Here is a 22789-nt window from a genome sequence, read left to right as displayed (position 1 = left end):
TCCTCTCCCTATTTGCCCAGTGACGTCAATTCATTCTGCGAGTATCCTTTGACAGGGAGCTCGAGCTCGTCAAAACCGATCTTCCTTGAAACTTTCCTCTTTTTTGTATCGCTTTCGATCGCCCTTCAACTTTGCCTTTTGTATCGCTCATGGCATGGTCGATCAAGGGGCTGTCTTTCAACCGCCAGTTAGCCAGTTCGACGAAGACTGAAAATATAGAGCATGACAAGCCAGAATTTAAGAAGCCATCAGGCCCAGAGATTTAGGTTTGGAACGTATTTATGCTGAATCAAAATGTAAATTTTCCTCACCCCCTTTTTTGGCATCTGGGAACTGAACATACTAACACCCCTGTTGCATAACAAATTTATTCTTCCCATGCTGCAAAAAATGAGCGTAAGCATGTGAACTTGTTGATTATAGCGATTTTGATAAAGTCGTCTGGCAGAACTAGTCTTCGTTCACAACGACCGCTAGGTTTCGTATCTACTTCTCAAGCGATACAATTCTTCATTTGAGTTAGACAGGTTCAAAAAAGTCAAAAATATAGAAATGAGAATGCAAATTGGTTTGACTTGTAGATGCCGGGACCACAGGTGAGCGCTTGTCGAGTATGTCGCGCTAGAATTCTCAATTATCCATTTTACGAAATTCAGGGTCATCAATGAGCTCCTTTCATCCATTGTTTCCTCAGACGGATAGATACACTAGATCCAATTTAAACTCCGAAGCCTGTCGTCATCCCCTTTTTCTTTGACAATTCGATAAATACCCGCTGGTCATATCAGGTTCCCTTCCCGAGAGATAGCCCTTACCTCTCGAAAAAAAATAAAGAAAAAAGAGAGCAGTTGAAATTCAGAAAAATTCAATTTTTTGAGAAAGAGCATTTCAAATTTCAGAAAAATTAAGAGGTAAAGAAATCTGGAGATACCAAGCTACTCGAAAACAACGGTAGAATTTGAGTCGAACATTTTTTATTGCTTCACGAGTCGAAAATTTAAAGTGCAGATATTTTGATTGGTGACTAGTCTTCAATTTGAACTCGAAGAATGTTCGGCTGACATTTGTAAACGAGACGCATGCACTTGTTTTATTTGGGAATATAATTTTATTTCTTCCATTTTCAAATGGTAGAAATACGCGAGCAATTCGCTCCGCGCATTCTGAATCTCGCCAAATCCAATATTATTCAAATTAAACCGAACTTGAAAATCGAATTTAACATCTGACCCGTAAGGTTTGGCCCGCAGTCCAAAGCGATAGTATATCGAGAGAGTTAAAAATATGGGAAAACAGAATAAGAACAGAAAATTTAGGCGAATGAACAGAAATCAGGAAACAGCTGATCCGTCTGCGTATATAGATGAATTCAATATTCAAACCATCGTGAAGGTACGTTTTAAATTGAAAATAATTTGAGAAAAAAATTATTGATTCAAGGCTTAGTTAACTATTGTTCAACAAGTAATATATATACTACTTAAAACGTTTTACGCGGATTTATCGAATGCTTTTAGGATGCAATCGCTGAGTTATGCTCGAAGCAGCCACAGCGCCCACTTGCATACTTGAGAGACTATTTTGGACGACTGGAGCAAATCTCGCTCAATCGTTCCAACTCCATGGACTCAACGACGTCAGCCGACTCAAGTAAGAGTCATTGTTGATTTCATTTTTTTCAAGAATATTCATCAGGTGCATCTCAGACGGAGGAAATGGAGACCTGCCAGATGAGAGAGAGTAGAACCCCGCAGAAAAGAAGAGGGGCGATTTCCGCAGAAGTTTATACAGAAGAAGAGGTGAAAAAACTCGCCCTATCAACTCAAATTATAAATATTTAGGTGGCCAATTACCAGAAAAAAGTGATTCCGAAAGACTACAAAACGATGTGTGCCCTAGAAAAAGCATTCCAAAACAATGCCTTACTCCGATCTTGTGATGAAGAGCAGCGAAGTGCCATTTTTGACGCCATGTTTGAGAAAATTGTTTCAGGTACGATCTTGCTTCATTATTAAAAATTAATGTTATTGACTTTTAGAGGGGGATATCATAATGAACCAGGGCGATATCGGAGACAATTTCTACGTAATTGACATCGGAGAGGTAGAAGTTCTCGTCAATGGCCAGCACGTTACAAACATAGGAGAAAATGGAACCTTTGGTGAGTTGGCACTTATTCACGGAAGAACACGAGCAGCGACAGTAAGAGCAATAACGAAGTGTAAACTTTGGGCTATTGATCGGTAAGTGCAGTTCCTTGTTGAAAATGGTGAAAATGTGTCAATTTTAGCGAAAGCTACCGAAGAATATTGATGAATTCGCATTTGAAGAAACGGGCTTTGTATCAAGAATTTCTATTGAAAGGTGAGAAAAGGCATTTTTGCGGTAATTATTATATTGCTTCAGTGAAAATCCTACAGAATCTCGATGAGTGGGAAAGAATGACGATCGCGGATGCTCTGGAAGAAGTGATCTTTCAAGCAGGAGAAGAAGTTGTTAAGCAAGGCGACCAAGGCAACAAATTCTACATGATCATTCAAGGACAGGCAGATGTTACACAGCATGTATCTCTTGATGAAGAGGAAAAGCTCGTCGGAACACTTGGGCCTAGGTGAGACATTACAGTAGTAACCGTCTGCATTTAAACAGAAGCACGCTGTCTGAAATAACGGCGGTTATAAATGATAATTGTTCATTGAATATTTTAGCGATTATTTCGGCGAAGTGGCATTACTGTCAGATCGACCGCGCGCCGCAACGGTGACAGCCAAGTCGACACTGAAATGTGTTCGATTGGATAGATCCCGTTTTGAACGGGTCCTCGGCCCTTGTGTCGACATCCTCAAGCGAAACATCAACAACTACAAATCCTATGTATTTATTTCTGTCTGAAGTCTTTCGCTCATAATTCTCTCAGGGCGCTAAATGTGCCCATAATTGAAAAAAATCTACTCTCGAGATTTCAAATTCTCCATTTTTATGATAAAATCTATGAAAAAACAGTCCCTTCGATACCTATTTTCCTCTCGCCTGGCCAAAAAATATTTCTGCTACTGATAATTTCCGAATAAACTGAGGAGATCGAATTCGTTCTATTGTCAAAAAGGTTATTATTGTTGGCCCTAAAAAGGGCCGTTTTGGCAGACCGTTAGTTATTGGCAGTTAGGTGAGGTTCGTCGGTAGGTCACTCCAAGTTTACTTTTTGCTTGCCATGTACTTGCTAGTTGCCCGATATCCTTGCATATTGCCGTGTTTTGCAAGCTCGCCGCCAACAACAAGTTGCATGGAAGTTTGAATGTCGGCCACAGCAAGTGTACTGCGATTGCTCATTTTCGCAAGTCGTGAAGATTCATTCGCGAGGCGCTCAAAGATGTCCATTACAAAACTGTTCAGACAAGACATAGTTTTGACGGAGATGTTCATGTCTGGGTGTGTTTGCTTCAAAAGTTTATAGATGTAGATCCTGAAGCTTTCCCGACGAGCTCTTCGTGGCTTGTGTTTTTCCTTCTTTGTTGGTTTTTTGTTCACGAGTCTAGCCATCGTTGGCTGTTCTGATTTTGGAAAAATCAAAGTGCGCCCTCGAGAGTTGCCCTCGGCGTTTATATCGCCTCAGGCGAGAACCTACCCTTGCTCTAGAAACCATGCAAACAAATTGTTTACGCAGAGAAAAATGTCAATAACAGCCCTAGAAAAAATGGGATGTCCCTTCCTGGTAAAAATCCCTTCCTGGTAAAAATCCCTTCCTGGTAAAAATCCCTTCCTGGTAAAAGAAAAAAGTTTTACCAGGAAGGGAATTTTACCAGGAAGGGATTTTACCAGGAAGGGAATTTTAAATTGTGAAAATGCTCGAAAATGAAAAATAAGCTTATTGTCTTAAAAAAATATCTGATTCACCCCCCCTCAGCATAAATTTTGAATTCAATTACTTCTCTTTGCATTATCTGTGCACTCTTTGCAACAAATAAAACAGTACTTTTGTAATTTTCAAGTTGATTAATGCTTTAATAACAAATTGAAAGCATCAATTGCAATAATTTTACTGATGTGATGGTTGAGTTGGCGGCTTGTATTGTTGATGTTGGTAAGATTGTCGCTGCTAATGATGAACTTCTGGATGACTTTGTCGAGGTTTTCACTGGCTTATTTTTACAAATCTTCGAATTTGTCTCTTGAGTCCGAGTCGAAGAAACAGATGCCAGACGCTGCATCCCTGTCGAGAGAGCTGCTCTTAATTTTTGTTCAAAACCATGGAAGACAATTTGTTCTCTTACATTGATAGCGTCGAATTCGAACATGAAAGTGTGGAAAATCACGTCGGTACTTTCAGTCTTACGAACGGCGCAGAGATCCTTGTGCTTCGTTTCTTTCTTGTTGAGGACGCACACTGAAGAGCTGACAGTGCTCATTTTGGTGTTTTTATATGGCAGTTCCACGCTCCAAGTTTTGCTTGATCTCTTGTGTGTACTAAAAATGATGATAAAACTTCGTCTCAAGAAAAGCCTTACCTTGGAGTAGCTACGGTCAATTTTCTCGTTGAATTTTCTGTTTTGCTCGCTGATGTAAGTAATGTCCTTGTCTTCGTCGTGCATGCGTCGTCTGTGGAAGTTCTTTCTCTTCTCGATTTGTGCCTGAATCGGTTAAAATGATGGTTTTTCGTTGATTGAGTACCTTGACAACATTGACGAGTCTCGATTTTGCTTCTTAAGAGTCCTTGAGTCTTTCTGGAAGAATGGAAGCTGTTGAAAGTCCGGCGTAGTAGTCATCCCCATTCGCTCTCTAGAATGATGTTATTATCACATCGTAAAGCCAATATTGTAACAGTTGCATCATGGATACGACTAAAAATAGTGAAAACGACGGGAAAAATGACAAAAAGAAAGAAAAAGAATCGCGTGTGTGGAAAATGGAAGATTCTGATCTCCTTATCAAACCTAAAGCCCCGCTTTCAAGGACCGATTTTGACGCAATATTGAACTCGTCTGCTGAAAATCCAAGACTAATATCTGTTCTTATGGAAAGCGGCGCAGCTCGATTTACAACGAAGGAAAATCTTGGCGTCTTTATGTATTTTACCCTGAAGCGCGATTTTCAAAAGAACGTCAAATTTGACAAAAAAGGAATGCTTTAATTTTGAATACTCAGAATGAGCAGTAGCATAAATAGGTTTCAAATAATTCGGACATAAATTGGTGGAGTGGTTTTGAAGGTGTTAGGGTCGAGATATTTCGATTCTCTCTTTTGCACCATGTTTGGAAATGTCTGTAGTGTGTTAAATAAGCTTTAATCAGGCCATTACATAATGTTCTCTTACCATTATGTGAGGATACTGCCTTGGCACGAGAAAATCATCAGACGGCCTGACAGGTTGCATCATTTTATAGCTCTTCCTTAATTTCTCCGGCTGCGGCCCAACTGCTGTAGTATCCGAACTTTGGAATCGAATTGAAACGTGAAGTTGTTCCACTTGTGATGGGCATCTTGTTAAGTGGAGAGTTTTCTAAAAAGTCAGTAAGTATAAAAGAAATTCAAATTAAAGCATAACAGTTGGGAAATTCTACATAACCGTTTATTGCCATTCGAAAAACAGAAAGTGCACCAAAAGAATGAAACTTTTCCTTGGAATTACGGACCCAAAGAAAGAATCTTTCTTCGATTTATCAAATTTTACGATTGCTCAGACGTTTGATGCTCATTCCTCGACAAAGAAAATGCCGCGATTAAACCGCAAACGAACTGATGCGGAGAAAAAAGCTCTACTCTTGGAAATTAGCGTCTGCTCACTTGAAAACTGTGAAGTCGAATTCAAAGAACTCGACAGAATCTATGATCTTTGGCGAGCGCAACAGATGCAACACATGCCTATCCGTCCGAATGCAAAACAACTACGAGCAGAGCTCCTCAAAGATAAATCAATCATCATCAGCAGTGACAAAGCGAAATCTCTTAATTCCAGAGCACAAAAAAGGCTTGCAAATATTTTATCGGAAAGGACGAATATTTCATTTTATGCATTAGGTTTTTCACTGAAATTCTTTCAAGTTACGCGAAATAGATTGCCATAATCACTATCTATATTGCTCAAAAGCCGCAAGCGGCTCTTTTGAATAGGATTTCTTCCTTATTTTGTATATTTACCTTTAATGCTTCTTACTTTTTTCTTCGCATTTCATCGCTTGTCGGATAAACTTTCGTAGTTGAGGATTTGAGCTTGTTTTTCGATCGAAGAGTCTTCTTCTCTAAATAAATATGTCATCCTATGAAGCGTTACCGAATGAAAATCAAAGATGATTTGAACAAAGATCCCTTTGTGATCCTGGAGTGTATCGGAAACGAGCAATATCGTTGCAAGGGGGCAGGGTTCGAGCACGAGGCTTTCGAGAAGTTTGAAATCTATGCCACGAATAATGACTGGACGAATATGGGTATCGCTTTGGGGTTGGGGCTGGACGGCAATTTTTCGGCCGTGAAAGTCGCGAAAGAAGAACTTGGTGGAGGAAAAAGGAAAGGTTTCAATTTAATGCATCTACCTTTCTATTGCATCAGCAAAGTCTCGTTGAAGTTTTTCTAAACCGAGTTTTCGTCGCTCCAGCTCGTAAAATACCTAGAATAATGTTTATCAAATTGAAACCAATTAAAAGCTTTCAGCTTGTGTTTTTCGTTCAGGCCGGAAAGTTCAATATGAATCAATCAAAGAACTTTTCGGCCATCCGGCTTGCTGCCTTTATTCCGAGCAAAAAGAGTGAGGACTACTGTTTGTTGATTGATGGAGTTCGTTGGAAAGCGGGCCTGACGAATTTGAAATCGCTTAGCTTGGATTATGAATCGTCATGGATAAAAGCTATTGCTGATTCCTTCAATGGTCAAGTTAATCAGCTTTACTGCAGCTTTCACTTGGGCCAATGGACGTTTTAATTTAGATTCATTTTCTTAACCCCTATACCCGAAGTGTACAATTTTTGTCGATTGCGTGGTGATAAGTATATATATTGTCAAATTTATTAAAACTATAAAGCAATACAACGAAATGCTTTGTACGAGTATAAACTTGATGATTGGAACAAGCCCGTCGCAAAAACAATTCGGGAACTTTGCACCGCGATACCTTACATTCCCTTATATAATTGTTCCGTCAACTTGATGTTCATTGAGCTTGTGGAAGAAGAAATTTGTGCTTTGGAGAAAATTGATAGTGAATGGCGCCGCTTTTCAAACTATCTTCTGAAGAATTATGTTCGACATAATTCTACATACTGTCCATTAGGAATGATTGAAATAACTCTTACTTGATTGATAATCTTGAAGAAATTAAGATTAATATTGATATTAAGGCTATTCCTACTGTTGAAAAATGGTATGACTTAGTTCCTTACTATTTGATTGCTCTGGTGAGACTTGCGGTGGCGGAACAACCAGAAATCAAAGAAGAAGACTACGAGCCAATTAAAAATTTACGAAATCGCATTGCAGAAATCATACTCAATGAAAATGTTTTGATTAATCTATGAAAACTTATTCCATTTTTACTTTTTTCGACTGTCTTCATTTTATATCAAATATACAATAGATATCCTCCAGCAGTATAAAATTGTTATTTCGTGATTTTTAAAATGCAACTTGCCTTTGTTTTTAAACGAGATCAAAGTAGGCTTCTTCTTGCTTCTAGCCGTATGCTGTGATTACTTCTTTCCAACTGCCTCTTATTAACAGAACTCGTTCCAAATTCATCGTCAGCGCTTCGATAAACATCATGTACGTTCGTTCACTAGAGTTTGTTATTTACGGTAGAAGAGGGTATTAAACAACGATTGAAGGACATGCTTACCGCTCTGTGTTATTGCTTGGTGGTGCTGAGAGGTTGATAATGACCAGCGTAAAATGTTTTTACGCTCTTTAGAATTATTTGCTGATTTCTCTCCGTTTCAAAAAGCCCTGGCTCAAGCGAATTACCTGCTCTGACTTCTTCCGCCACTAATCCAATGTCCTCAACGCCAAGTTCTGTCAGAAGTTCGTTTCGCTGGTCCATTTTTACCGTTAGCTTTAAAAAAAATGTTTACTTTTGGTTTGAACCGATTTTTTACCTGGTAAGCGTACGCGCTGATGTCCTGTTCCCGGAGTCAGTATTTTCTCTTGAAAAAGCAAATGAAGATCGTTGATGGCAGTTTCACCGACACAAACCAAGAAGAGGAAGAAACGTCGACTTTTCTGTCTTGAAATAAAAAAATGGGACCCGACAATAAGGATCCCAATTAAGATTAAAAAAAGAACGCATAAATAACAGATACAACGCACGATTAGCGGCTGATAAAAGCGATGACTCTTCAATTGTCAAGAATAAACACACTGGTTGGGAACAAACAGGACGATTTCATTCAAGCAGTGATGGATAGAATCGCTTATATGGAAAAAAAAGTGGGCAGAAAAACTGAAGTAAAAATGAATAAATTAATCAAATTATTAAATTCTCAGTTATCTTCTTTCTTCTTTTCTCAGACAATTCTCAGTCAAAAATGATTTGAAAATAAGTTGATTAATTCGTGAGCGTGGGAAGAATGAGTCACGATTATTCGCAAAATGGCGCGCAAATTCCAAAATTTGAAATTATGAAAGAAAACTTTTTTCTATAAAAAAGGTGCTGAGAGGGGGGTAAAGCAGATATTTTTTTTAGATGATAAGCTTATTTTTCAAATTTGAACATTTTCACAATTTAAAAATCCCTTCCTGGTAAAAATCCCTTCCTGGTAAAATTCCTTCCTGGTAAAACTTTTTCTTTTACCAGGAAGGGATTTTTACCAGGAAGGATTTTTACCAGGAAGGATTTTACCAGGAAGGACACCCCAGAAAAATATCGAACGCCAACTTGTTTTCGAGTTTCTTTTTTCCATCGAGTTTCTAGATACTCACATGCTTCCCCGATGTGCCTATATAAACAGCCCCGGGCCCCGATTGCCTCACACTTTGAGCAACCACCAACTCGAAAAGTCAAAAAAACGAAAATGTCCGGAAAAGGAAAGAAGACCGCTGCCAAGGGCCGAGCAAAGGGCGTCAAGAGCCAGACCCGATCCGCCCGGGCTGGACTCCAGTTCCCTGTTGGACGAGTCCACCGAATGCTTCGACGAGGCAACTGGGCTGACCGAGTCGGTGCTGGCGCTCCCGTCTACATGGCCGCTGTCCTCGAGTACCTCACCGCTGAGGTCGTTGAGCTCGCTGGCAACGCCGCCCGAGACAACAAGAAGTCGAGAATCATTCCTCGACATCTTCAGCTCGCCATCCGAAACGATGAAGAGCTCACCCAGCTCCTCGGAGGTGTCACCATCGCTCAGGGTGGTGTCATCCCCAACATCCAAGCCGTTCTTCTTCCCAAGAAGACCGCCAAGAAGGAGTAAGCCTCTTACTGATTCTTGCAAAACCGGCCCTTTTAAGGGCCACAATTCAAATTAAACAACTTTATTCAAATCGGTCTAGAACAGATCGGACCATCAACAGTTATCATTGGCGAATAATACAGCCATAAAGTTGTATCATCAGGATCATTTCCGAGACTATAGGCGGAAAATTCGCTTGGTTCAAGTTTTGCTTTGTCGAGAACACTAGAAATATTGAAAATATACCTTCTCAAAAAGATAACTTACTCTTTCCCGATATACGCGTAGCCATTAACAATCACACCGGCGTTTACACCGTAAGAAAACTTTTGTGCTTGAGAAAGCTCGCCCGAATCAGCCCAGCTGTGCCCGTCTTATATTCGCACGCCGTATCGAAAGCCGATCTCCCCATAATTTGCCACGTCACTGATTGTATAGAGTCCATTTTCATCCCCAAGTACTAAATGACCGTACATCGTTGAGTCTGGGTGAGGTACTGATAGTTGCCACGAGTTTCCGTCAAAAAATTCGACGTGATTGTAGCAACCACTGGATTCACATCCACCAACAACCCACATTCTGCCATCGTAGACGGCCATTGAGGACCAATCGTGCGCATGAGTACTTTTTTGCTTGACGCGAATCTGATCGTTTCCATCGAATCCTTGGCATCCTCGTTGATCGACGCCATTTTCATCAAAACACAAGTACGCGATCTCGTTGTAAGCCGCGCAGGATCCGTACATTCCATCGACATGCGATGTACCCAAGACACCGTGTTCTCTCAAGCTACAGGTCTCACTTTCAAAGGTAAGAATCTGATGAGGATTCATTGATCCTCTTAGAAGAAAGTGCTTGTCTCCGAGGAATGCGTAACACGAATCATCAATGCTGAGAGAGTTGTAGTTGACCGTCGCGTAGCTTATTTCTTCCGTTTTCAGATTCAAAAGATATCCAACATCTTCATTTGCTCTCCAGTAGTTGAGAATAAAAAGGAACTCTCTCTCATTGCAGACTGCATTAGAACATTCAACACAACCAACTGGGCAACCTTCTTCACAAGGACATGCATAACGACAGTCAAAAAACTCAGCTTCACAACGAGATGAACAAGTATAGTCGTTTTCATCGCAAACATTGATACAGTCATTTTTAGAAGACTGGCATCTATTCAGACAGCGCTCGTTCTTGTCAAGATCACTAAGTTCTCGTTCTTTTTTGTTGGTTTGGAAGACTTACGGACAGATAAAGGAGTTACTTGAGGCTGAAAATGTTTTCGGAAAATTTTTTCGAAGCATCTCTTTTCTTTTGAACAGAGGCGTGATGAAAATGAGAAAGTGAAGACATGTGTCGAATTCCCATTTATTGAAAATAAATGGGTGCTGCCATAACAGTACACTTTCAGAATCTTAACTTCAGAAGTAGAATTGTCACCCTAAAAATGCGTTTTGAATGGCTCGCATTTCCACCGCTTTCTTTATATACTGATGCCTGAGAAGTACCACAACATTTCTAGAGATTCTTCATTTGTAGTAGGGCTTGTTTGAATTTCACCGCCTCATTGGGGTATTGTTGCAGTAAAGCTTGTAGAATTTGTCTGACAATATCAGATATGTTGGAGAGGTGGGGATTCTTGGCATTTCAGGTCTCCTTGAGATAGCAACCATTTTGTACGTCTTCCAAGCAAAAATCCTCGAAAATTTAACTGAGAAGTTCTTGGATATATCTAGAAAAAAAAATGTCATCAGTCGATCATTATCCCGATCAATTTTCAGACTTCTTGAAAGACGAAGAAATCAAACGAATCAGAACTGAAGTCTTCAGGTAGAGCCTTCTTAGAGTCATAATCAGGTGACGTCATCGACGGAATCACGAAAAAGTGTCTACCGGCGCTTGATCTTTCTCCATCGCATTCCTTTGCCTTTCGCTTCATTTCCAGAATCACATCGAAAAGAGAGCCCGTCGAAAAAGAAACGCCAGAAGGAGAAAACAAGGCTTGGGGCTAAGGCTGTATTTATAACAAATAAATTATTTGAGCCGGCGAGTTTTATTTTTCTTCGACTTTTAGCCTTTTTCAGAGGAAAATGTCCGGCGCAGAGAGATTCAGGCCGATGATGAAGAGGAATTACTGGAAGAAGGGCGGTGGATCGAGAGGTTTTGGAGGGACTAAGAATTGGACACTCGGCGAGGAAAGGGTTGAAAATGAAAGTTTGTGCTTGAAAGACATCTGGGCGCAAGTGTCGGACAATTTGAATTATATATATTATATTGTTTGAATATTGGAAGTTTCAACCCTGAACTGTAGGAATGGGAACAAACGCCCTGTTCTTTGCTAGCAGCGATCTCCAGTAAACAAGGCGGGTTAAATTCGCGTCTTGACTACGCATTTCGCCAAATGACTCGTGAGACAATTGGTAAGTCGTCGATATATTCATGCTAATATTAACATGTCTACTCGCAGAGGATGCAACATGCGCGGCGAATATATTCGAGTGCCAGTGCAGTTTCGCGGGGCTGATCACCAGCGGAACAAACCAGAAGAAAAAGAGCGCCAAGCACTTGGCTTCTGAAATGATGCTCAGAGTTCTGGAGGAGAGGGGAATGGTCAAAGGACTCAGATGTCCTACCAAGCCGTATTTGGGCGTGGAGGACGATAACTTTGACAACCCGATTTCGAAGCTTTTTGAGTTTTTACAGATACGAGGTTTGTTCTTAATCATTCATCAACAACGACCATTATATTATTCAGAATAATTTTTCTTGCGACAAAAGATATCAATGATTTTAGCAATTGAAAAGCCAGTGTTCTGGGACGACTTGTACGGAACGCAGTTCAAAGTCACCTGTACAATCGCATCGCTGAAGTTGGAGACAAGCGGACTTAGGTTTTTCAGCTTTTGAATTTTAACTTTTCAAGTGTTTTTTAGCTCAAGCAAGAAACAAGCTAGGCGCGAGGCGTGCCGTCACATGCTCCAAAAGATTGAATCTTGTGATGTAGACGAACTAGTGAAGGAAAACGAACTCGAGCAGAAACTCGAGGAGCTTGACAAGGAGAATAATTTTCGCAGAACGAAAGATTACTTGGTTGAAAGAAGGTGAGCCTATCATAGATTTGTTCGTTGCAAACGAATTTTAGCAACATCCATTCATTCCTTGGATATCGGAATAATCGCGGAGCTTACATCAACATTGACGCGAGAGATCTGTACCGACTTCAAGCTACCGACAAGTTTATGAACGTACTCGACGCGATTTGGTAATTATCTCGATTCATTAATTGGTGTAAATTATTGTTTTTCACAGCAAGCGTTACAATCTTCTGGTGACAGTCTTCGAACCCCAAGGAGCTGGAGGACGAAAGGATAACTACGGATTGCGAGAGACGATACTGAGAGTTGGGTGTATTCCGCCTCTTGTCTGCTGTGCAAAAGGATTCACAAAGGAAGACACTAGACATGCAGCAGCACTACAAGCAATTGAGCACTTTGTAAGTAATGCACTTCAGTTTAAATGTGCATTATCGCATGGCTAGTGACAATGTGCATGATATTTTCAATAATGTGAATATAATACGCACTCAAATGCATTTTAAATGACACTATATTTAGAACGTTGGCTCCAGGCGAATGGTATTCCGAGAGAAAGTATACGACAGAGACGAAGAATAGTCAAAACTGTAAACGTAATAATAAATTCGAAAAAGAAAAAAGAGTTCGACAAATGAAATTAGGGACCTGCATAATTGACCTCGTTGATGGCTAGTTCTCTACTGCCGTCGTTGAATTATTGAAGCTTTTTTCGCGGACTAACTTTGAACCATTTAATAACTAACTCTAGTAAATATAAAGCGGAGACAGAAGACGAGAGCGATTTGAAAAATGTTTTCTAGCTTTACAATGGTTGAGTCAGAGCACACCGGGGCTGAACAGTTTATCATTTTGAACCCAGAGCAGCAACAAGCAGTCACAGGTGTTTATCTTTACTTTTAGAACGGAAGATGGGACAAATTGAATTTGGTGTTGGCTGTAAGTTTAACACAACGCACATAAATTCTGAAGGAGATGCATGAACTTTTGTTCATTTTTGCACAAGAGCAAAAGATAATGAATGATCATATCTTATTGCTGACAATTTATTGGATTTTAAATGAAAAAATGGGGATATTGATGAGATATCCCGAGTAAGAAAGCGAGACATGATCAAAGTTCATTGATGAATTGTCTTAAACGCACTGCTGTATTTATTCCTCGTTCGACCATAAAAATAATTAAAAAGTTATGACGGACAAACTGTTCCACAGTTTATTCAAGTCATCAAAAATAGTTGCTGACAGCTTGTAATTGCAAATTAAGTCATCTTTCTGACTTCGCCTTTCGTTGTTTTGCTTGGATCACTGATTTGGTTAGCGATTGACTGGCCTGGGATGTTGAAACATGCGTTTTGTTGTAACAGCAGCTCATACCACTTCGATTATTTCAAGTCACCTGTGCATCGACAAACAGGAAAGAGTTCTTACTATTCTCAAAAAGAAATCATCGCACTCAGTTAAAGCTCTGCAAAAGAAATCCCTGGCGGCCCTAGAATACGACCACAATACACCCAGTTTTAGGAATGAAGAGTTATTTCCCAAAGCTGTTAAAATGTCAACGAATCAATTCCGTTTTATTTTTTTCTTCGATCTTTTGCACTCACTTTCTTTGTGCCCTGGCTTTTTACAGATATAACACTTTGCCGTGTCTGCGCAGTTGTGTCCTTCTGGTTTACAAACTGTACATTTTGAACAGAATACATGCGATTTTACATGACACACAGCGCATTTCTTGCAGTGAACAACTCCTCGGCCGGAAATGTCTCCACACGCGCCGCAAATAGAGCAGTGTGACTGTGAATGATGCACGAACTTGTTGCATAGGTCGCAGAACTTGTATTCGGGCGAGGGGAGCGGTATTAATTCGTCTTTTCATTGGCTTTGAAAGTTATATGAAAAATTGATTCAGGGCGACCGCCACTTTCGGTGAAGATAAATATCAATTATTGGCCAAGGTTATCTACGTTGGGTTCTTTATGCCTATAGGGGCAGTACTTATTTCGCCTAACTAAAATATTCATGATCCAAGCCTTTGCCTGTATTAACAAAGATCCTCACGGTTTTGTTCCTGTTCATCTTCCGGTGTGCCTCGTAATCAACCCTGTAGTCGAGCATTATAAAGCCAAGAGATCCTTCGAGCCAACGTATTTCAAAGTAGGGTTTCAAAAGCAGATGTCGTCCCTCAGGAGCGAGAAGCTGCATCGTTCTGACGCAAATCTCGTTCATGACTCCGAATGGCGGATCCATTATGACAACACTGTCAGAAGGAAACCTTTCTTTTTCGTTGTTCATATTCAAATAAACTCATGTTCCCCTCTATCTATTTTCCTTTGATATTCAATAAAAGCTTTAAAAAGTGAATAAATAATTAAATAGAACAGTTCCTGTATCTAATCCATTTCCATCAAAAAAGAACCCGTTGACAAGGTTAAATTTGCGAAAGTTTCTCGAGGGAAAAAACTCAAAAAATCGCTCATCGATGTCTAACAAGATCACATCTTTCCCTTCGTCCAACATTGGTATCAACAAGGTGGGACATCCGATCAGAATCACTTGTTTTTTGTCAACCAAGCTCAGGAGTACTTTCTTCGATTCTTCGTTGAAAAAGTACTGCGCCTGGGTCGAGTTCTTTCCGATCGTTTTAAATTTGGAAAGCCAGTTTCTCTTGATTTTAGACGGCTGTACTGGATTTTTGTTATTCTTCGTCATTTTAGAGCAGTTGGCATTTTTTCTGTCAAAAGAACAGCAGAAAACCGATTCCCCATCTTTCGAAGAATATTCAACCAAGGGACCATGAATGCAATTCGGAAAGCCTTCAGGGTAATTCTCCGGAAATACTGGCTTGAGACCTCTTAGATTATCAGCAGGCTTGCGCTTTCTTGAAGTCATTCTATGATGCACGAGATGTTATGCTCTGCGAAAATGAATTTATTTTCTTTTCGATTGAATGAATACAGAGTTGTCATGTCAACATGTTTAACAATATAAAGTTTGTTCTTTAGAGTATCAGCGATTTTCTGTTTATTACCAGTTGTTAACAATGAAATGGTGCTTGAATAACAGTTAAAATATCTTCCTAGAGTTGAAATTGCTGTTGGTGTGAAATCCGAAATATTCTAGCGCATTTTCCACGGGATATCGAGCAATTGAATGGGAACTGGTTGACCATGGGGTCCATCCATTGTTACAAAGTGTTTATTTACTAAAATTTGTTCTCATATCATACCACTACATGAATGAACTTACCTAGATATAAAATTAATGTAAGCTTTAGCTCCTCGTCCATGTCGTCTCCCAAAGTAGTTGTAGAAGCGTCTCTTGAATTCTGCCAAGATTCTACGATACTTCTCGCCATAGGAATGTCCACTTGACTCTGCATCCAGGTTATCGCCTCATCTCGCCTCCCGATTGCCAGGTACTCTTTTAGCTTTGACCTTAGAATTAATTATGACCTACTATTTTGCAAAATTGAACTGTACCTCGCTCGATTTGTCATGAGATTTGGGTAGCGATTGTCAAGGAAATCGAATAATAATTGATTCGCGCGATTGTCGTCAACGATTCGGGGGGATTTTTGCATGATTTCATCGTGATTTCGTCTAAGAATTGTGACTGGGCCAGGGAACTTGGAGAGGTAATGTGAATTGTTGAGGTTCCAAATTGACCTAAACAGACGTTCTACTATTCTGACTTAATAACTGACTCTAAATAATCAAGAACCTTATAGTTTTCTCAGTGATAGGCGCCAGAGCTTTCGGCATAACATTATCAGCTAATGGGAGGACGTCATCAAACGTAGCGTCCAGGTAAAGTCCTTTTAGTTCTTTGTACGCCGAGCCAGCAACTGTCGCGTCGAAGCCCCCAATGGACCACGCGTAAACTACAATCTGACTCTCTGTAAAGCCAAGTTCGTGCTTTGCGTAGTCAATAACAGCCGTGACAGCTGCTGCATCGTTTTTCGGATAGGGCACTCCAGTGGACCCACCGAAACCTACAGAACATTGAAACAAATGAAGATTTAAGGAAATACCTGGGTGATTATATCCAAGAACAGAGAACGAAGACTTTGACACAGTGGCAAAGCTACCAACTTCCATGAAGCCTGCGTTCCCCTCAGAAGTTATGAAAAGCGTTTCTCCTTCTCTGGAAGAAAGCCGACGATCGAAGAAAAGTGTGTCGATTTCATGCTTGTTTGAGGTAAGGATTTTGGCTCGCTGAGCTCCTGCTTCGATAAGTTTCTTTCTCTCTTGCTCGATCATAGGTCTGAAAATTAAAATTAATATTTTCCTATCTTTGAAGATAGAACGACCTTAGAAGAGAATTCAACAACGGTGTTGCGCCAGGATAAATCATCCATCTTGCAAAAGTATGGCCGATAATTCCAGCAATCGGAGTCAATGCTCCAGCTGAAGGAAGATCCAGCTCTATATTTTTATTTTCTTTCGCTTCAAAGTCAACAAGCCAGTGACTAAACGTAATATCCCACTTTTGCTTGAGCTCATATTTTTGTTTCTTCGTAAATGATGATGATTTTTCTAACGCATCGAGATACTGACTATAGATTTTATTCTGCGTTCTTCCAAGGCCACGAAGAGTAGCACAAATCACCCAAGTGGCAGCGCAGAAACCGGCGTATTTGGCATGAGTTGTTCCGATGGAAATGTATCGCTCGATCACGCCTTTATTTCTTTATAAAATAATATTGCCAGAGTTAATTCACCTTTGTTAAATCCATGACTAAAAGGTTGGTAGGCAAGATACCACGGAATAAACAGCAAATAGGTTGACATCAAACTTTCTGCCCATCCTAACGCACTGCCGGTTAGAGCCTCCACGAAGTTCGGCTCGTAGATGACCCACTTGCTCTCCGTAAAATGGCGAAAGATAGTGGGCCCGGTGAAGTACTGCAAAAATCGCATCTTACTGGTGTCGTCTTGCGCTCATTCTGAAAGGCGAGTCTCACAAAAGATCAAGGCACACGGAATTTCATCAGAACTGTATTTTGTTTGACGAGTATCCTCAATCAAGGTCAAATCAAAATTCAAACGATCCTTAAATTTTAGGCAGAGTCTGGCACGGTGCCCTGGCCATTTATAAATACGATCTCTCGAAGGGAATACGCGGTAACACTTAAGTAGTAGTAGGGATATGTTGACGCAAAATGCTGATAACGGAAAATCAATCAGGGAAAGTTAGAATTTCTCAGAACAATCATTGCCTTTGGAAAATTTATTACGAACAATTCAAACATTTAATTTCTATTATACAAGCTACTGTAGATAAAATAAATGTAAAATGGGTCTAGAAAACTACAGATATATTTCCTCCGAGAGATCCTCTTAAAGCTTAGTGTGTAAACAACTGTGCATGTGTGTAAATGAAAATAAACGTAAAGAAAAATTTGTAAAGAGAAACGAAAATAAAAAGAAATCGAGTTTAAATTGCGTTTCAAATAAAATAAAAGAAATAAATTAGTAAGGTTGGCGCTGGGTTGTGGGTGCTGATGTCAGATGTTGATGAAAGATTTTTTGTTGGAAATTATTTGAATAATTTATTTTTTCCTTTTGTTAGTTGGCATTTCTTGAAGGCAGAACGGGCATTTGCCATCTTTTACCGTGTACGACTTGGTCGCCTGGTGGTGCTCGCGCGAGAGCTTCTTCACCTTGTCTCTCAGCTTTTGGTTTTCCTTGAGCAGCTTTTGTATTTCGATGCGTTGCTCTTTGTTGCTGTTTTGCAGGCCTTCGCTGTAATCGTAAGGGTCCGTGCTAGGCTTTGATTCTTGCTTCGTGACGCAGGGCGAGGAAGTACGCGACGCACGGTCCGATAGCGAGTCTTTAGGCGGCGCACCAGCTGGAGGAGGAGGCGGGTTAGTTATGTTGTTAACGGTCTGGCTGGATGAAGTGGTATCGCCACCTTGTTGCGCGGCATAGGAGACGGCGGGAGACATGTATGCTTGTTGAACACTGGAAGAAGAAGGAGGAGCGGGAGGCTGCACGTATTGCATCATTTGTGGCATTCCTGTTCGGGGATACATTTCAATAGGCAAATTAGCAGCAAGTCTTTCACTAAAGAAGAGAAGCTCATGGCTTATCATAAATTATCCCGTTTTCCTGAGTTGATCATGGCCATTCCCATTCCATTCTGAGTGGCTAACATTGGCATCGCGGTCATCATGGGCTGTGGAGCGGCAACCATGCCCATGCCACCCATTCCTCCGAGCGCTACCATCCCATAAGGCGATGCTAATCTCGCTTGCAACGCAGCTGGATTCGCAATTTGGACTTGGTTTGCCATAATAACTTGACCGTTGTTGGCGACAGCCATCATTCCTGGAGGGACGCCGGCGCGAATTTGATGGGCAGAAGTCATCGGATATGGACTAAATCGCTTTGGAGGACTCTGCGTCGTATAAGGAGTTGTTGTGGCCGATCCTCCGCCGCCTCCTGCATCGCTTGCTGCTCCTCCGCCGACAACACCCGCAGCGTGTGGAGATGATTGAACACTAGACATCTACTGTCTCTTTTCTTCGTATGAATCGCTCCTTAGCTCTGCGTAATAAGGAATTTTTCTACTAGAAGCTCTATGATCCCGAAATCGATGTTTCTCAAAAATGTCAATCTCAAGAATTACACTCTGAAAGGAGCTCGTTGGTAAATATTGATCAGGTGACAATAAAGAAAGAAGAATGCAGCAAACTCTCGCAGCTTTTTGTAGCAAGTTGTTTATTGTTAATCGGATTCAGTAAAAAGAGTAACACGCTAGGGTAGAGTTTCTCGAAAAACATGAACACGCGCTACCAATTTTTCAGAAGGGAAATTTATGTAAAACGCGTTAAAGCATTGGAGAAATGTATTTTGGCTGAACGGAGAGCATCGGCAGCAATTAACACGGACAAGAATGTATAAAAATGAGTCGAAGAAGACCCAGGAAAAGGGTTAAAAGTGCTGCGGAAATCATGATTGTGAATTTTTATTTTTAATTTACTACGATAGAAAGATATTTCGATTGATCCCCATGAAAAAAATGAAAAAGGCAAAAGAATGCGAAAATTTTACTTTGGAAAATATGAGGCTGAAAGTTGAGTGTCACGTGGAAATTATAGACTAAGTAAGTCTATTTATTCAACTATGGAATGGAGGGGAGGAGAAAATTAATAATTTTGCGAGATCCAAACTGGTGCCACGGAAGTATCATTCCTTTTCAATATTTTTTGTTCAAAAGTATCAGTCAAGTATGAAGAATAAACTGCAAAAGAAGGATATTATCTACAAGTTTTGATGTTGTAAGCTGGACTAGGGTGTTCTGAAACTGTATTCAAAGCTAAATTCGTTGGTATTTATATTTCGATTTTGTTTAGTAGCGGAGATTTTGAGAATTGACTTCGTTTACGTGAATGCGCAGTTCTTCGCGAGTGGGAAAGAGTCGGTCGCAGTGGAAGCAACAGAAGCCTTTGTGTTGTGTGTTAATCGGCTGGCCCGGCTTTCTGACGGGTAATGCACGGTCCATTACGCACTAGAATTGGAATAAATAAAATTTCATTTATATTGTTCTCACTTGATAACGGTGCAACTTAACGGCGGCTTTATTTTCGAAGTATTCATTACAAAGGGGACATTGCACGGCTGGCTGCCACTCTTCTTGGTGCTGCTCGACCTTCGTTGCGGTTTCGTACTGGTCATCGTGTCCTTCGTGTAGGTTTTCGTCAACGTTTTGATCGATGATGAGAGCACCTTGCTCTTGTTCTTGCTCGTGAGAATCAGGCGCTAGGCGGCGATGGGATCCGTTTCGAGGCGATTGCTGGTTCATATGCTGCATCTAGAGATAGAAAAGAATGACTACAGTTCTGTACCTGTGTGACATTGATTTCTTCCAGTGTTCCATCACCGTGTATAATTTTTCCATAATAATTTGCGTTCTTCATCCTCATACATTTCCTTGGATGCGCTATCAGATCGCTTCTACTCGTAAACTCATCTCCACAATGGTAGCATTCCTTGCCATCAACAGTGAACGCGGCGTACTCGTTTTGCGTCTTGATCTTCGCGATCTCCGCTCTTGATAGGTCGAAGAATCCAGATTCGACTTTTATCGAAGAAGCAGAGAAGTCTTGACCGTTTCCGACCATTTCGCCTTCTTCTACCGTCGGTTCGACCATTACACGCTGACGTTTCGCTCTTGGTGGGTTCGGGATTTCGCTAGAATTGAGCATATTTAAGTCTTGAAGGTAAGTAAGGCTCTACTCTTGATGATGTTCTCGCTGCCTTTGCGTAAGCTCATCATGGGAAGGGCCGTATTCATCATGTTCTTCTGGGTGATGCTCAACATGAATTCCTTGGTTCTGATGCTCATCAGCAGCCATTGTGCTATCTGCTCGCTTTTGGCCAATGCTTCTGCTTGAAATCTGCTTAACATGATCTTCGAGTGATTCTCTTTTAAGAAGATGCTAATTTCGAAGCCGATCGAATTACGGAAGGGAATTCTATAAAAATTTCAATATAGCACCGTTCCTGGAAGAGAAGTTCTGATTGCAATGGTAGCAGAAGAACGCCGGTCTTCTTGCAGGACGATTGCTGACTTGGGCATGAGACGCCATCGAATTGTGACTGTTAGGAACTACAACTCCGTCTTCGTGTTTATACATTAACGTTTTTCTTTTCTTCTTGAAACGAGGAATAGTATGTGAGTCCTATTATTCAATCGCGTTTCTTAATTTTTTCCTCTAAAAATGAGAGTTATTTCTCTGAATGAGCCATTTAATCTTTAAATTTATTCAGCCGTATTGCGCAGGTTGTGATATGTTTTTTCATCGAAGCTGTTTTATCAAAGTTTTCATGGCAATGTGGGCACATGTAGTCCCTACTGTGCTTTCGTTTATGATAATTCAATTCCGCAACAGTATAAAACTTCGAGCTGCATTGATTACACTCGAACGTTCGAATTTTGAAATGATAGAGCATGTGCAGCGCCAAGTTTTCAGGCTGAATGGCGCGGTATGTACAGAAATTGCAAGTGAAAGGCAATCGATTCTCATGGACTTGATAGTGTTTTTCTAAGTTTGACTTGTAAACAGCCATGTGAGAGCAACTGGGATATTTGCAGGGAAGATTGAGGTCTTTGGACGGTGCTTTTCGACCGGTTCCGTGAAAGACCGCGATATGTTTGTTCAAAATCTTTTCAGAAAAGCCGACGAACATACAATCGATTCTATCACATTTAAACTCTCCATGGTTATGAGCCGTGACCATGTGATCGACAAGACACCCAGGAAAAACGTCAGAATTAAAAGTACAATAGCCGCTGTTTCCAGTGCAGTTAATTTTCCGGTCTTTCTTGATTGCCCAGTTAAATTTCTCTCGGTGCTCGTAGAAGAACTCAAGGTGAGCTTCAGGAAGACCAAAGGTCTTCGCGATCTTTTTGAAATCTTCTGGAACTTGGATTTTTGCTTAAATATTTTGATAACTTTTTCTTCAGTTTTTTGAACTCTTACTTTCTGAAGTTTTATCTTTAGTTGGCTTCTTGAGTACTTTTTTCTTCGTGGTGATATCAATTTTTCTTGAACTGGGAGGTTTCACTATTGAAAAAGTAAGTTGAACCTTTTTCTTCGGACTTTCTAATTTCCAATTTTCTTCAAGACAAGCGAGTGTCTCTAATCTATCAGATTCCTTCAAATATTTTCTTAGGAAACGTTTTATTCGCGCCGGGCAAGGACGAGGATTATTCATTCTAGCAAACTTAAAAATTATAAGATGGATTTAAATCAATATGCTTTGATACGAGGCATCAATTGAGCTTTCGAAGCCGCATCTCACAAGTAATCACGTGGACATTGAGTTTGTGAACAGATTCGAAAGACTGATGACAGTGCGTACAGGAGAAGTCGCTAGAATGAAGCTTCTTATGTGTGTTCAGAGCTTTCAAGTTGATGAATTTAAGACTGCATTGAGCGCATTCGAAAGTCTTGATTAGAAAATGATAACGCATGTGATCGCGCATGTCGTAAGGCCAGTTGCTGGTATAATTGCAGAATTGACAGAGAAATAGGCGGTTCTCGTGGACTCGGTGGTGAATTTCTAAGGCAGATGATCGAGCAGCCATATAAGAGCAGCTTCACTCAGGGATCGAAAGTTTTATTGAACATAAGGTTTGAGAAATATTTATTTGAAATTAAGATCCGTAGCTTTTAAATTTACATGAGTGGCGTTGATCCTTTGTCGGCACAACTCGTCCAGATCCGTGGAATTTGCTCCTGTGCTGCTTCAAGCACTCTTTCGAATACGCTACGAATTTGCAATCTTCCTTCAAACAAGAAAACTCCCCAAACGCATGTTTCTCGACCATA

The 22789-nt window shown here is 40.5% G+C and overlaps 8 protein-coding genes and 1 long non-coding RNA gene across 14 annotated transcripts; 3 read left to right on the top strand and 6 right to left on the bottom strand.

Annotated features, from left to right (window-relative positions):
- Window positions 1-89: 89 nt before the first annotated feature.
- On the top strand, window positions 90-3079 carry LOC145697439 (cAMP-dependent protein kinase regulatory subunit-like). 5 transcript variants are annotated; one of them, XM_081774642.1, is made up of 9 exons: window positions 90-266; window positions 1317-1392; window positions 1518-1650; window positions 1696-1799; window positions 1842-1992; window positions 2039-2243; window positions 2291-2364; window positions 2407-2611; window positions 2709-3079. In XM_081774642.1, exons 1-9 carry the CDS (start codon window positions 223-225, stop codon window positions 2890-2892), a joined length of 1176 nt encoding a protein of 391 aa, XP_081630768.1. In that variant the 5' UTR covers window positions 90-222; the 3' UTR covers window positions 2893-3079. The 5 variants fall into 5 exon arrangements, with proteins under 5 accessions (XP_081630768.1, XP_081630769.1, XP_081630772.1 ...); XM_081774643.1 differs by lacking the exon at window positions 90-266 and adding an exon at window positions 538-596; XM_081774646.1 differs by lacking the exon at window positions 90-266 and adding an exon at window positions 835-911.
- Window positions 3080-4051: 972 nt separating this feature from the next.
- LOC145698906 (uncharacterized) lies at window positions 4052-6603 on the bottom strand. The gene is made up of 7 exons (XM_081776144.1): window positions 6528-6603; window positions 6136-6236; window positions 5312-5497; window positions 4669-4776; window positions 4506-4628; window positions 4272-4464; window positions 4052-4227 (listed from the first exon to the last, which is right to left on the bottom strand). Exons 4-7 carry the CDS (start codon window positions 4767-4769, stop codon window positions 4147-4149), a joined length of 498 nt encoding a protein of 165 aa, XP_081632270.1. The 5' UTR covers window positions 4770-4776; window positions 5312-5497; window positions 6136-6236; window positions 6528-6603; the 3' UTR covers window positions 4052-4146.
- A 1021-nt stretch (window positions 6604-7624) lies between these two features.
- LOC145699654 (uncharacterized) lies at window positions 7625-8531 on the bottom strand. The gene is made up of 3 exons (XR_014134056.1): window positions 8079-8531; window positions 7948-8035; window positions 7625-7762 (listed from the first exon to the last, which is right to left on the bottom strand). It is a non-coding gene; the product is annotated as an uncharacterized LOC145699654 (long non-coding RNA).
- Window positions 8532-8993: 462 nt separating this feature from the next.
- LOC145700597 (late histone H2A.1-like) lies at window positions 8994-9408 on the top strand. Its single transcript, XM_081777892.1, has one exon. It carries the CDS (start codon window positions 8994-8996, stop codon window positions 9381-9383), a length of 390 nt encoding a protein of 129 aa, XP_081634018.1. The 3' UTR covers window positions 9384-9408.
- A 1988-nt stretch (window positions 9409-11396) lies between these two features.
- On the top strand, window positions 11397-13080 carry LOC145698546 (uncharacterized). Its single transcript, XM_081775750.1, has 8 exons — window positions 11397-11554; window positions 11671-11776; window positions 11824-12066; window positions 12151-12247; window positions 12290-12457; window positions 12499-12618; window positions 12666-12849; window positions 12971-13080. The coding sequence occupies exons 1-8, from the start codon at window positions 11447-11449 to the stop codon at window positions 13028-13030; spliced, it is 1086 nt and encodes a 361-aa protein (XP_081631876.1). The 5' UTR covers window positions 11397-11446; the 3' UTR covers window positions 13031-13080.
- A 933-nt stretch (window positions 13081-14013) lies between these two features.
- LOC145698244 (rRNA N(6)-adenosine-methyltransferase ZCCHC4-like) lies at window positions 14014-15355 on the bottom strand. The gene is made up of 3 exons (XM_081775446.1): window positions 14813-15355; window positions 14481-14743; window positions 14014-14318 (listed from the first exon to the last, which is right to left on the bottom strand). The coding sequence occupies exons 1-3, from the start codon at window positions 15337-15339 to the stop codon at window positions 14014-14016; spliced, it is 1095 nt and encodes a 364-aa protein (XP_081631572.1). The 5' UTR covers window positions 15340-15355.
- Window positions 15356-15402: 47 nt separating this feature from the next.
- LOC145699060 (phosphatidylserine lipase ABHD16A-like) lies at window positions 15403-17401 on the bottom strand. The gene is made up of 7 exons (XM_081776310.1): window positions 17171-17401; window positions 16760-17129; window positions 16481-16713; window positions 16171-16441; window positions 15930-16115; window positions 15697-15884; window positions 15403-15652 (listed from the first exon to the last, which is right to left on the bottom strand). The coding sequence occupies exons 1-7, from the start codon at window positions 17367-17369 to the stop codon at window positions 15567-15569; spliced, it is 1533 nt and encodes a 510-aa protein (XP_081632436.1). The 5' UTR covers window positions 17370-17401; the 3' UTR covers window positions 15403-15566.
- Window positions 17402-19138: 1737 nt separating this feature from the next.
- Window positions 19139-21091, bottom strand: LOC145697491 (uncharacterized). Of its 2 annotated transcripts, none has more exons than XM_081774700.1 (5): window positions 20950-21091; window positions 20691-20871; window positions 20300-20645; window positions 20005-20265; window positions 19139-19962 (listed from the first exon to the last, which is right to left on the bottom strand). In XM_081774700.1, exons 1-5 carry the CDS (start codon window positions 21089-21091, stop codon window positions 19804-19806), a joined length of 1089 nt encoding a protein of 362 aa, XP_081630826.1. In that variant the 3' UTR covers window positions 19139-19803. The 2 variants fall into 2 exon arrangements, with proteins under 2 accessions (XP_081630826.1, XP_081630827.1); XM_081774701.1 differs by having other exon boundaries at window positions 19140-19962; window positions 20005-20259.
- A 73-nt stretch (window positions 21092-21164) lies between these two features.
- LOC145698243 (uncharacterized) lies at window positions 21165-22545 on the bottom strand. Its single transcript, XM_081775445.1, has 4 exons — window positions 22270-22545; window positions 22044-22060; window positions 21938-22002; window positions 21165-21892 (listed from the first exon to the last, which is right to left on the bottom strand). Exons 1-4 carry the CDS (start codon window positions 22543-22545, stop codon window positions 21204-21206), a joined length of 1047 nt encoding a protein of 348 aa, XP_081631571.1. The 3' UTR covers window positions 21165-21203.
- Window positions 22546-22789: the final 244 nt, after the last annotated feature.

This window comes from Oikopleura dioica, chromosome 2 (genome assembly GCF_907165135.1).
Source record: "Oikopleura dioica chromosome 2, OKI2018_I68_1.0, whole genome shotgun sequence".
In the NCBI taxonomy this organism is placed as follows: domain Eukaryota; kingdom Metazoa; phylum Chordata; class Appendicularia; order Copelata; family Oikopleuridae; genus Oikopleura; species Oikopleura dioica.
This window is presented reverse-complemented; position numbering and strand designations above follow the sequence as displayed.

Coding starts and splice junctions, on each gene's coding strand:
- LOC145697439 (XM_081774642.1), top strand. CDS start 223: ATGACAAGCCAGAATTTAAGAAGCCATCAGGCCCAGAGATTTAG. Junction 2,244..2,290: donor AAACTTTGGGCTATTGATCG/GTAAGTGCAGTT, acceptor TGTCAATTTTAG/CGAAAGCTACCGAAGAATAT. Junction 2,612..2,708: donor GTCGGAACACTTGGGCCTAG/GTGAGACATTAC, acceptor TGAATATTTTAG/CGATTATTTCGGCGAAGTGG.
- LOC145698906 (XM_081776144.1), bottom strand. CDS start 4,769: ATGGGGATGACTACTACGCCGGACTTTCAACAGCTTCCATTCTTCCAG. Junction 4,465..4,505: donor TTGACCGTAGCTACTCCAAG/GTAAGGCTTTTC, acceptor CATCATTTTTAG/TACACACAAGAGATCAAGCA. Junction 4,228..4,271: donor TCGAATTCGACGCTATCAAT/GTAAGAGAACAA, acceptor ACAAAAATTAAG/AGCAGCTCTCTCGACAGGGA.
- LOC145700597 (XM_081777892.1), top strand. CDS start 8,994: ATGTCCGGAAAAGGAAAGAAGACCGCTGCCAAGGGCCGAGCAAAGGGC.
- LOC145698546 (XM_081775750.1), top strand. CDS start 11,447: ATGTCCGGCGCAGAGAGATTCAGGCCGATGATGAAGAGGAATTACTGG. Junction 11,555..11,670: donor ATTGGACACTCGGCGAGGAA/AGGGTTGAAAAT, acceptor GAACTGTAGGAA/TGGGAACAAACGCCCTGTTC. Junction 12,458..12,498: donor GATTACTTGGTTGAAAGAAG/GTGAGCCTATCA, acceptor AACGAATTTTAG/CAACATCCATTCATTCCTTG.
- LOC145698244 (XM_081775446.1), bottom strand. CDS start 15,339: ATGACTTCAAGAAAGCGCAAGCCTGCTGATAATCTAAGAGGTCTCAAG. Junction 14,744..14,812: donor ACTGTTCTATTTAATTATTT/ATTCACTTTTTA, acceptor AGTTTATTTGAA/TATGAACAACGAAAAAGAAA. Junction 14,319..14,480: donor CTTTGTTAATACAGGCAAAG/GCTTGGATCATG, acceptor GCCAATGAAAAG/ACGAATTAATACCGCTCCCC.
- LOC145699060 (XM_081776310.1), bottom strand. CDS start 17,369: ATGCGATTTTTGCAGTACTTCACCGGGCCCACTATCTTTCGCCATTTT. Junction 16,442..16,480: donor TCTTGGATATAATCACCCAG/GTATTTCCTTAA, acceptor AATGTTCTGTAG/GTTTCGGTGGGTCCACTGGA. Junction 16,116..16,170: donor ATCACTGAGAAAACTATAAG/GTTCTTGATTAT, acceptor ACGTCTGTTTAG/GTCAATTTGGAACCTCAACA.
- LOC145697491 (XM_081774700.1), bottom strand. CDS start 21,091: ATGTATAAACACGAAGACGGAGTTGTAGTTCCTAACAGTCACAATTCG. Junction 20,646..20,690: donor CAGCGAGAACATCATCAAGA/GTAGAGCCTTAC, acceptor GCTCAATTCTAG/CGAAATCCCGAACCCACCAA. Junction 20,266..20,299: donor AAGAAATCAATGTCACACAG/GTACAGAACTGT, acceptor TTCTATCTCTAG/ATGCAGCATATGAACCAGCA.
- LOC145698243 (XM_081775445.1), bottom strand. CDS start 22,545: ATGGCTGCTCGATCATCTGCCTTAGAAATTCACCACCGAGTCCACGAG. Junction 21,893..21,937: donor TAAAGATAAAACTTCAGAAA/GTAAGAGTTCAA, acceptor AAAATATTTAAG/CAAAAATCCAAGTTCCAGAA.